Source organism: Lycium barbarum, chromosome 5 (assembly GCF_019175385.1).
Source record: "Lycium barbarum isolate Lr01 chromosome 5, ASM1917538v2, whole genome shotgun sequence".
In the NCBI taxonomy this organism is placed as follows: domain Eukaryota; kingdom Viridiplantae; phylum Streptophyta; class Magnoliopsida; order Solanales; family Solanaceae; genus Lycium; species Lycium barbarum.
The window spans coordinates 84,208,771-84,220,639 of record NC_083341.1 but is presented as its reverse complement, the minus strand read 5'-3'; the positions used below and the strand labels follow the sequence as shown (position 1 = coordinate 84,220,639).

General features: G+C 34.9%; 1 protein-coding gene across 2 annotated transcripts; it reads left to right on the top strand.

Moving 5' to 3' along the window:
* Nucleotides 1–5,309: 5,309 nt before the first annotated feature.
* On the top strand, nucleotides 5,310–11,508 carry LOC132641038 (2-oxoglutarate-Fe(II) type oxidoreductase hxnY). 2 transcript variants are annotated; one of them, XM_060357905.1, is made up of 11 exons: nucleotides 5,310–5,494; nucleotides 7,184–7,379; nucleotides 7,978–8,076; nucleotides 8,187–8,238; nucleotides 8,394–8,515; nucleotides 8,597–8,697; nucleotides 8,783–8,841; nucleotides 9,100–9,156; nucleotides 9,808–9,853; nucleotides 10,608–10,687; nucleotides 11,249–11,508. In XM_060357905.1, the coding sequence occupies exons 1-11, from the start codon at nucleotides 5,411–5,413 to the stop codon at nucleotides 11,325–11,327; spliced, it is 975 nt and encodes a 324-aa protein (XP_060213888.1). In that variant the 5' UTR covers nucleotides 5,310–5,410; the 3' UTR covers nucleotides 11,328–11,508. The 2 variants fall into 2 exon arrangements, with proteins under 2 accessions (XP_060213888.1, XP_060213889.1); XM_060357906.1 differs by lacking the exon at nucleotides 5,310–5,494 and having other exon boundaries at nucleotides 7,359–7,379; nucleotides 8,176–8,238.
* The last annotated feature ends 361 nt before the right edge of the window (nucleotides 11,509–11,869 follow it).

Below are 11,869 nucleotides of genomic sequence, written 5' to 3'. Positions count from 1 at the left end.
GTTTGTCTTGTGTATGTGATTGTGCAGGACATGTATCTCCTATGGGATTTTCGGGAGGTTGTGTTTCATCATCATCATCTAAGTCTTCATTAAAAGTGTCGGTAAAATGTTGTTACATTGGCTCATGACCTAAAAGTGGATTATTTCCACCAACATCAATACCTAAATTAGGTGTTTCTTCCACAAATGTTTCCTCATTAAGCGCACCCCTAACAATACGACTACTACTACCGGCACCACGTCTTAATCTCTTTGACATTATTAAATAAAATTAATTTAAATCACAATCAAATAAATCACAAGAAAATAAATTACAACAAATTAAATTGCTAGAATTAAATTGCGAAAAATAAATTGCTAGAATTAAATTGCGAAAAATAAAGATAGAGTTGGAACGAAGGTACCAAATTGCCGGATTAATTCCAACAAAGTGAAGGCGGCTACAATTGCAAATCCACCAAAGCTACTTCTGATTGTTGCAAAATCACCAACTCCACCAACAATATTATAATTGTAAAATTAATAATTGAAAGTTGAAACTATAATAAGACTTTGTGGCTAATTATTGCAAAGTAACTATAATTGAGAGATTGAGATTTGAGAGAAAGATGAAGAAGAGTGAATTGGTGTGAATTAAAATGAAAATGAAGAAGGGTTTATATAGGGGTGGGGGATGGGTTAAAGTGTTAAAAAAAAAAAATTGGGGGCCAAAAATTAATAAAATGACCGTTTGGCAACGACCATTTTTGCAAATGGACCATTGCTAACGATCCATTAACGCACAGGACAGGCGGCCCAACGATTTTTTATTTTATTTTATTTCACCGGTTAAACTGGTCCGGTTCCGGTTTTACCGGTTTAACCGGTTCCGGTTCCAAAAATATCGAAACCGGACCGGTAAATTTTAAATGGTTAACCGGAACCGATTAACCGATTCTACTGGTTCCGGTTTCGATTCCGATTTAACCGATCCAATTACCGATTTTAACCGGTTAAACCAAACCGATTAACATGTTTACTTTAGACCACCAATTTAGTTGCCGTGCCTGAGGCATAGCATTGGCGCAATTAATGTTGGTTGGGTGAAAAAATGCTGGATGTTTTGGATTGGGCCCATTACCTTTGGGTTATAGATTTACAAAATTATGACTGCACCACTCAATTGCAATGAATGCGTATGAGTTGTAATCATTTTTTTATGCGGATTTCCCTTCTTTTGGGATGATCTTTAATTTTTATCCTTTCGCTTAAAAAAGTGACCGAAAATATCTTAAGGTTCTGGGTTCGAATTCCCGCTTAGTCAAAAACAAAAATCGCAAAGCAAAATTTTGAGAAAAGTCTGTTTTATGCGGCATAAGTTGTCTTAAGGCATAACTAAAGTTATGCTGGATCTGGCATAGGTTGCCTTAATACAGCATTTGAAAAGAAGAGTAGTGATTACTTGTATAATACCTTAAGGCAGAATTTGCAAAAATTCTGCCCATGCAAATTCTGCCTTGCGAAATTCTACCTTGTAAAATTTATTTTTAGCGAAGAGCAAAAGTTAAAGACCATCAATTTGAGCGGAAAAATTAAAGACCACCCCAGCGAAGGACAATCCTGCAAATTACCCCTTGTAAAATAGACTATTTTCTATAAAAATGGATTATTTTCTACTTAAAATATAGGCTTCACTTAATCTGTCGACAGTGACTGCTTCAACTCGTTCACAACCATTAAAATGTCAAAAAATAAGATTTTGTCTAACCGTGTTATGTACCAAAATCTAAATGAAGAGAAATCGAAAGGGTAATTTGCACTTTTGTGCTGGTCTTTAGTTTTTGGCCCCATAACAAATAATTTTTTTTCCGTGACATTAGTTATATTTTCGCATCATAATATTCACAAATTATGTCCCTCTTAACTTTTGCAATTAAAGAATTTATGCCCCACTAAACATAAGTTCGATTGCTAAGACACAAAAGTTAAAACCAGCCCAGTTGAAGGACAAATCTTCAATTTCTTCAAACCAAGATCATCTTTCTGTACAAATAGTTATTTAGTGATGACTTTTGTTATGATCCATTACATATGACTGTTTTTCATTATTACTCTCTCCTATTTAAATTAAGTGTTCATTTAGCCTTTAACACACCACTTAAAAAAATATTAATTTCTAAGAAAAAATAGGTATTTTGACTAAACTATCCTTAATTAAATACTACTCCCTCTGTTTCAATTTATGTGAACCTATTTCCTTTTTAATCCGTGTCAAAATAAATGACGTCTTTCCTAATTTGGAAACAAATTCACTTTATGAAATGATTTATAACCACACAAATATTCTAGACTTATTTTGAACCACAAGTTTCAAAAGTCTTCACTCTTTCTTAAATGTCGAGTCCAATCAAATGGGTTCACATAAATTGAAACGGAGGGAGTACTATCTAATTAATGTAATTTCTTGGTCACATAAAAACTCACTTATCTAAATAGGGGTAAATTTGAAAATAATCATTTCCTTCTTGATTATGTAAGTGGACACTTATTTTGAACCAAAATAAAAAGGTTAATTGAACGTTTATTATGAACCAGAGGGAGTATTGTATAGAATATACATGTACGATAGAGGGATATTTTAAAAAACAAATATACACCTTTTGAAAATATTTATGCCACATAGCCCCAATATACAATATTATACAGCATGATATAATATTATACAACATTATACCGGGAGGGAAAGTACTATACATAATTAGAGCTGTCAAAACGGGCCAGCCCAACCCAACCCAGCCCAAGCCTCGCGGGCCAAGGAATTTGATGGGTTGGGGCGGGCCGACCCTTCACTTGTAAGGGTCTTAAAATGGCCAGCCCAACCCAGCCCTACAAGGGACGTGGGCTGGGGCGGGCCAGCCCTTCATTTTTTTTCCAATTTTTTTTTATAAGAAAATTTGTTTAATCTAAATTTGAACCTCTAAGTATACCAATTTGTTATATTTCTAACATACAATTATATGGAAGTACATAATTTTACGACAACTTATATAAAACAAACACCTATACATCGTCAAGCACATTTGAATCCGTTTGTGATAAAGGTGCCTTAATTAACATCTCCATCTTCGTCTACATTCATATACAAATTTAATTAGTTAAACATTATCAAATAGCTAGATTTTAGAAACTAATACTTAATATTTAAATTCGCTTAAAATATTACCATTTTGAATTTAGTAAAGCTCTGCAACTAATTTCGAGTAACAAGTTTTTGACAATTTCATGATGGAACTTTTATGCTTGGTGATTAGAAATTTTAGTAGGCGTACTTGGCTATTAGGAATTTAGTACTACGGATATAACGCTAAATGAGAAAAATATGTAAGATACTAAGACTAATTCGATAATAACTATTCCTATTTTTTTACTTTTTTTTTCTCAGTTTTCTTTTGAAATTCAATCATGAATACAACTTCTATACTTGGTGATTAAGATTTAACGTTAAATGAGTAAAGTATTGTGTAAGATACTAAGACTTATTTGGTAATCACTATTTCTAGTTTTTACTTCTTTTTTCACAATCTTCTTTTAAAGTTTTAATTAATCTAAATAGCCTTTTGGCCCACGGGCCGGCCTCGGCCCAGCCTCGGTCAGGCCTCAAGGGCCAGCGGGCTGACTTGGGCTGGGCTTATAAGCCTTAGTTTAAATGGGCTTAAAAAATCCTAGCCCAACCCTACCCTAGTAGCGGGTTGGGTTGGGCTGGCCTCAAGGGCCAAACCCATTTTGACGGCTCTATACATAATGTATCAACCTTGTATAAAATATATAATAGTGTATAAAAATTGTTTATACACAAATATGGAGAAAATTAGGTGTTTATACACAAAGCATGAGCTATGTGACGTAAATATTTTTAAAAATAGGCAGAGAGCAAAATGTTCCCTACAATTAAATCCACGTCTCATTGATTAAGGAGAAGATAAAGATACATACTATCAATTCGTATTTATTCTTTTTTGTCTTTTAGGTCAAATAGTAAAAGCAAACAAAATTCCCTTTTGACTAAAGTCTCAAACGTAATTTCCACAAACTTTGGTTGTCATTATTGATCATTCCCTATCTGCTGCTACTTAGTTCTTAGACATGTTTTAAAAGAAGAGTAGTGATAACTTGTATAATACCTTCTTGTGAAATTAGGAGCTAAACCACTTCCTCATATTTGCAAATAGTAATACTTAATTGTTTACAGGAAGCCATCGGGCAGCTAAAACAGCAGATGTAAGCAGTACTTAAGAATTCTCAAAATAATTTAGTATTTCGGTTTAACGGAAATACTAGAATATCAAAACTTTAAATTAAATATCAAACTTTTTACAGAAATTTAAACCAAGACCGGAACAAAGAATTGAATTGATTCGGTCCGGTTGGTCTTTTGGTATCTATGCCCACCCTTATTTGCAACATAACCATATACACACTTGATAAAATTATCAATGTCCCCCTCCCCCAACACCCCAACCCCACCGCCCTCTTTTTATTTTTGTTTTTAAAGTATTGCATAATCCCTATTTTGATCCTCATAGAATAAGCTGCTTTATCGTTTTCGCAATAAAATGAATAGATTAGGGCACATATAAAAGGATAGAGTGCGAATTAAAAATGAATACACACAATAAAGGTGCAATTCTCAAAGATTCTCTTATTTAATATATAAAAAAAGAGCTAAGTGATTCGATGGTTCTAGTGGAAGGATTCTACTAGATTTCCAGAAAATATCATCCAAAGCATATAGCGAGATTGCAGAAATTCTCAAATTCCATCTTGCAGATGATGAACTTTGGGGTATACACGACGCTGCTCTGAATTAGAATTTTTCTTTTCAAATGCTAAAACAAAAAAAGAAAAGAAAAAAGCTAAAACAAAGGCTCCTAAAATTTTAGGTTCCTAAAACAAATGCAAATGATGAACTTTGGGTATACACGACGCTGCTCTGAATTAGAATTTTCCTTTTAAATGCTAAAACAAAAAAAGAAAAGAAAAAGGCTCCTAAAAAGTTATTCAACTTGAGATGTACATATAGTTTTAAAAAATTGAGGTATTTTTTTTATGCTTTCTTATTTTATTTTTTAATATGAAGGTGTTTGATTATCACATAATTCAAAATAAAATGAAAGATTTTTGTAACTTAAATATTAATATGCCATAAGATTTTGTGATTATAAAAATTATATCATTAAGTAAAACAAAATAAAATAAAAAAAATATTTTTTATTTAAAATAAAAAAGTGTCAATCATTTCTTCACATAATGGGGGAAATATATAAGCACGTCACAGAGACAGACATTCAGGAACTGCTTTAGAACGCACTCCCTCGAAAGGAGAAGAAAACTAATCATCGGTTTCATCGTTTATAATAAGGCAGGAGAGGATATGAACAAGGATGGAATTTCTGCTTTACACTGTATCGATCTCTCCAGCCCTGACATCCATTCCTCTGTTTCTCTCCTCAAACAGGTATCTACGTATGTATTCATCTCTATGTTTGAAGATGAAAAATTGTCTGTCTATTTAATAGCAGCTCTAAAACAATGGGTCTGTGTGGCAAAATTCACCTCAATTACATACATACATACAGTCTAGGTTTCCTTCTTTTTATATAAACTTCAAATGTTCGGTATGAAGGAGAACATTTTCGTTTTCAAGAAATCAAGTGTGTATCTTACTTATTTTCTTGTGTTCCGTACGTAAATGAAAAATATTATCCTAAAAATATTTATATATAATCTAGACAAATATGGTGGGGGTGGAGGTTGGTGGGTGGGTGGGGTTGAAGATGAGGTGAGTTCAAGAGTGAGGACGAGACCATCAATGTGGAATGCTAGTAATTTTTCCGGGGGCGGAGCTAGGATTTTCAGCAAGGGTGTTCATATTTTAGGACAGGGGCTGTGTGAGGGGGAAAAAAAAACAACGCATGAAAAACACAATGCCTCTAATGCAAAAATAAAAACATTGTGCCACAGCTGGGATTCGAACTCGCGTCCTGAGCAAGAGTTTGCACACCCTTAGCCGCTGGACTATCATTTGTTTCTATATCAAGGTTGTTCATTACTAGTATATATCCACAAAGTTCTATATTTGACATAGGCATCCGACAATTTTTTCCGACTAAGGGTGTTCATATATGAACACCCTTGAGTAGCTGTGGCTCCGCCACTGAATTTTTCTCATTTTTAAGGAACTTATTTTCCTAAAGAAAATGCTTTTTAAAAATTTTGACCAGCCGAACATGAGAAAAATTAGAAAACTTTTTTTGGAAGATGTTTTCCTCCATACAGAACACACCCTTTATATAAACTTGAAATGTTCAGGATACTGCTTTCTTCCTGTATTCCCCCATGTTTCCTTTCTCGGCATAATGCCAACGTAGCTAAAGAACAGAGCACAATAGAAGAAACTTCATATAAGTGATACTAATTATTTTGGATTAAACTTAGTTGTTATTATTTACACTTGCATTATCTCCACTGTTTGCTAGAAGCCTATTAGTCTGGTTAGAGACTTGTATGTTACTGGAGTGATAACTTTGAGGATTAGTGAACCTCTAGTTTTAGAGAACCCCTAATATGCATAAAAACAAATTATTTAGCCAAATGGAACAGAATAGATTAGACGATTCATATAGCCCAGCCAACTAGTTGGGAATGAGGCCCAATTGATTGAGTAGAAGGAAAATAATGATTAAGTATCATGTCTATGGACAATTTTTTGGAGGAGATTCAATCTGTTGGACAAATTAAAATTTCTGTTAAAAGATAGAACCAACAATTAGCTTGACATCAATGCATAAAGCCACCCTTCCGGACCTCTTTTTTGTCCTTTAGTTCTTTAAACTAATGCTATCCACTAATAATTGCTATGGAAGTGCTTTAATAATCTCGTTGTTCTGTCAAAACTTCCCATGTAGATTATTTTTATTCCACCTACCAGGAAATATGTATTACCTAACTGTAAATGATCAAACTTTTATCTTCTGGTTCTATCAAACAATTTTTTTCTCAAGTTCCCCCTCCCCACAAGGGCTGGTACATGCATTAACTACATCTTTGATAAATTCGAAAATTCTGCTGTAGAGTCACCACTACCTTATTCCATTGAAAGATCTTATTGCTCCATTAGCTCATATGTGTTTGTTATTGGTAACAGGCTTGCTTAGATTCAGGATTTTTCTATGTTGTCAATCATGGTATCAGCCAGGAGTTTATGGATGAAGTTTTTGCTCAAAGCAAAAAGCTTTTTGACCTTCCTTTGGAAGAGAAAATGAAGCTTCTTAGAAATGAGAAACATCGGGGTTACACTCCTGTTCTAGATGAACATTTGGATGCTGTCAATCAAATAAATGGTATGTATCTATCGTCTCTCTTATTCTTGTTATTATTGGATATTGGATTTGAGCTAGAGGGGATATTTGCCTTATTCCTACCCGATGTTGGTCCCTCACTGCACTACCAGTAGGATTAAACTAATTAAGATGAATGACAACAATACCATAACAGATATAGTTACAAACAAAAAATGACAAGTCTCACCTTGACACCTACCTGAAAGAGAGAATTAGACTAAGATATCCCTTTATTCTCGCAGTAAAAAACAATCTAGATATCTTATCATAGAACAGTGATATTTTAGCTGAAGCTACCTAGTGAATAGGCAAGATAGAGCTCGCATAATAGTTTTGTCTTGTATTATGTGAAACGGAGAATAATGATGCAGGCTTTTAAGTCATATTCAACGTTATAAGGTTTACTAGCTTGTGCGAGGTCTTTCCATCACAAAGTTTAACTTGTGTTATCAATGCACTATTTTACTTGCAGTTAATTGCATTCACCCTATAATTTCCGCATTTACCTTTTCACTTTCTGTTAATAAATGTATGGCATTGGAATAAAGTTGGAAAAAGCTACTTTTTCATTAGTTGGCTGCTTTTTGATGGGCCTTAGGTGACTATAAGGAGGGATATTACATTGGTGTTGAAGTACCTGAAGATGATCCTGAAGCTCAGAGACCATTTTATGGGTCAAATGTTTGGCCTACTGCAGGTAACTCTCGAGGGATTCTAGTCATTTATTTGAGGAATACACAATGACCTTACCAAACATCATTATTTTATGAGGCACTTAAAAGGTTAAATTGGTTAGTATTCTGAAAGGTACCTTGCCTGGATGGATGGAAACTATGGAGAACTATCATCAAGAGGCACTGTGAGTTACTGTCTAGCAATCATATTCTTTATACTCTTATGTTTTCATTATCTTGTTTGTCAATGAGCATATTGCTTTATATCTTCAAGGTTGTTTTCTACCCTACATTTCTCATTTTTTTTTATCATTTGCTGCCTTTCCTTGACTTGCATCAGTGAGGTGACAAAAGCAATATCAAGGCTCATTGCCCTTGGACTTGACCTTGATGTTGACTTTTTTATTCGGCCCGAGTTTCTTGGCAGACCAATTGCTACTTTGCGCCTGCTGCATTATGAAGGTGAAGATGGTGAAATTTCACTAGAGCCATCATGCTTTTCTATTTGATGTAAACTGATATTCTGATTTCATGTCAAACTAGACAAACTTTCCGATCCATCAAATGGAATTTTTGGAGCTGGAGCACATTCTGACTATGGTCTGATAACTCTCTTGGCCACAGATGATGTCTGTGGCCTTCAGGTACATTATTAAAGTACTTTGAATTTTCTGGATACATATAATTTTCGTTGTTGATGGGGAACGTGAACTCTTGAATCTATTTCAGATATGCAAGGATAAGGATGCAAACCCTCAGATTTGGGAGTATGTGCCACCATTGAAAGGGTGAGACATTATAAGTTTCTTAGTTCTATCCTCTAATTTGTAAGTAAAACACAAGTTATAACTTGTAATATTTGATATTGCTTGGAATCACGTCTTCTCCTGCGGTATCCAACAGAGACAGCATGCCTTTTGTTAACATTGTTAAAGTTGAAATTAATCTACATAGTGAAATAGAAATCCCTGGTCTTTATTATCTAAAGGACCAATTAGTTTGCAGCAGAAATTATGGGGATAATGTGATTGATTTTCTACTTGCAGTGCTTTTGTAGTGAATCTTGGTGATATGCTTGAGCGCTGGAGCAATGGTATTTTCAGGTAATGTGATGGTTGTACAAGTTGCGAATTAATGACATCAGAAGCCTTATAATCCCCTCCCCCCCCCCCCCCCCCCCCCCCCCCTCCCACCCCAAATTCTTTGGCAGTCTTTGACTCTTTTCTAATATCGCTAAGATCCTTCATTTGTTAATTTGACCATGAAAAGATATTCTTCTCCTTCTGATTTTGTTGGGGATGCAGTCAGATAACTGATATTCAGAAAGCTGTGAATAAGTTGCCCCAAGTACTTGAGGGTGTTTGGATTGACTTTTTTTAAATAGCTTATAAGCTAAAAGCCATAAGTTGAGGATACCCAACTTTTAGCTTTGAACTTATTTTGTATACTTTTTTTGCCTAAAAGTATGTGCTTAAATGCACTTTTTACATTTTCCAAACACCTCAAAGGAGCTTAAAAGCTATTTGGCCAAAAAACACTTAAAAAAAGCCAATCCAAACACCCTTAATAATCTCTCTCTCAAATAGAGTTTTAAACTAAACCAAGGAAATGCAGACTTCATATTGCAGGATTTGATAGCTTCTCTTCATGATTTCTTAACGGTGCACCCACATTGTGTATGAAATTGATTGTATTTTTTAACACCCTAGTTGTATCTTGTTTCTTGTCAGCTAACTTTGTGCTTTTCTGTTCAGGTCAACACTGCATCGGGTCCTTGGAAATGGTCAAGAAAGATTTTCTGTAAGCCCTTTGATGGTTTTGGATGCTTTCATATTGAAAATATTATAAATGACATAATCTTTTAAAGAGAGTTGTTCAATCTTATCAAACTTTTTTGAAGTGTCTTATTGCCCCCAGAAAGGAATGCCATTAAAGAATGTAATGATATATTTGCTTGATTAAAGAAGTGAATGGAAGGAAATTTGTCAATAACTTATGATAACTATTGTTCGAAGAAAGAAGATTTCAATATCATACACAATTATTTTTGCATGTTTGGTTTTGAAGTACATCTATTAAATGTTGATCCATCACTTTCCATAAGATGATTAGGTTCTCAAACATATTTATGAGAGTATATGATTTACTATGTTGCTAGGACTCCTTAAAAATGTCACCGGGTGCGTGTCGGATTCTCCAAAAGTAGTGCATTTTTGGAGAATCCGGCACAGGTGCGGCAACATATTTGGAGAGTCTGCGCGACATGGATGATTTATAAGCAGCTAGCCATTAAAACTAAAAAATAGGTTATGATTTTGTTAAAAATTGCAAGCATTTTTGCTAAATCTTATCTTCTAGAGACAGTGATTTTTGTGGGGAAATGTCCACAGACTTTTATTTGCTGACTTATACGTGGATTACCTTCCAGAACTGAAGTTTTAGAGAGCTGCTCTTTACTTGTTGTAACTGGTAGACTGCAATGAATGGCCATAACAATTGGGTCTTATGGAAATGGGAGAACAAATCATTTGTCACTCTTCTTCATGTTGTGCAGATTGCGTATTTTGTGGAGCCCAATCATGACTGTCTTGTTGAATGCTTGCCAACCTGCCAATCAAAAGATAACCCTCCGAGGCAAGTAAAATTATCCTACCTGCGTCACGCAACTAAACTTACCCCCTCTTGCAGTACAAATTACCTGATGACCATAGCCATTTGGAAAAATATTCCGTAAAACTTTTTGGGGAAGTATTTAGAAACTAAGTTTGTGCATTTGTGTATTTGTTGGGACTAGATGAAGATTTTTCTGTTTATGGAAGTGTCTAAATGCCCTTCTCCACCCAATATATTCTTTTTGTGAAATATTTGATAAATCTTTAACAAGACAATTTTTTTCCAAAAGCTTCTTCGTTGTAATACCCAACAATTCTCTCCTTCAACAGACTTTAGGTGTTTCAAGTAGTGATCTTATTTATATCAGAAAAAGATGTTGAGATATTTCAACGTCAATGGTCAAATTGAGATCCTACAAAGCTATATGAACAGAGTTTTGCCATATCATTGACAAGCAAAACGTGCACCCATTGTGCCACTGTGATCGTAGAGATCATATCACAACTCCGATGTGGTGTGCCAGAAATCCTTCATGTCTCCAGTATTTTTGCTTACTGAAGTTACTGATTGCTGGTCTTTCAGGTTTCCTCCAATCAAATGTGAGACCTACTTGCTCCAGCGTTACAAGGACACTCATGCCGATCGGAATTCTTATAAATGAGATTCTCGGTAACTGGTAAAATATAAATGGCACCGCAACTTTTGTTGCACAGTTTATAAGGGTCGAGGCTTGTGAATTAAGTTCGACTGGCTTGTATAACACTATGCATTAAGCTGTATGTGACGTTACTTGAGGATGTGTGGTGCCAATATGTGCATATATGATATCAACTTGCTTCAAAGTTAGAATTATCATGGGTGAGTATAGACGCAACCACCCCTCTAAATTCTACCATTAAATGACTAAACTTTTGAGTAAAATCAAGCATAATCGTCATGGGTGAGTATAGAATTATTACCTTGAAATTCTATGATGATGATGATGACAAGTCAAAATCCAGTCAGATACCGTAACTAAGTCATCCAAAAATGGTAGATCAACATTGTTGGTTTGTGAAACCCGGCTATTTACATCAGTTCAGGTAGCTAGCTTGTTGCGACGATTGGAGCAGGATCACGGTTTAGGAAATTTTACCTCGCACGATCGCGCCTCAGGCAATGCGATCATGGAAGTCATCCCAGAGCTCCGCAATTGCTTGCGTG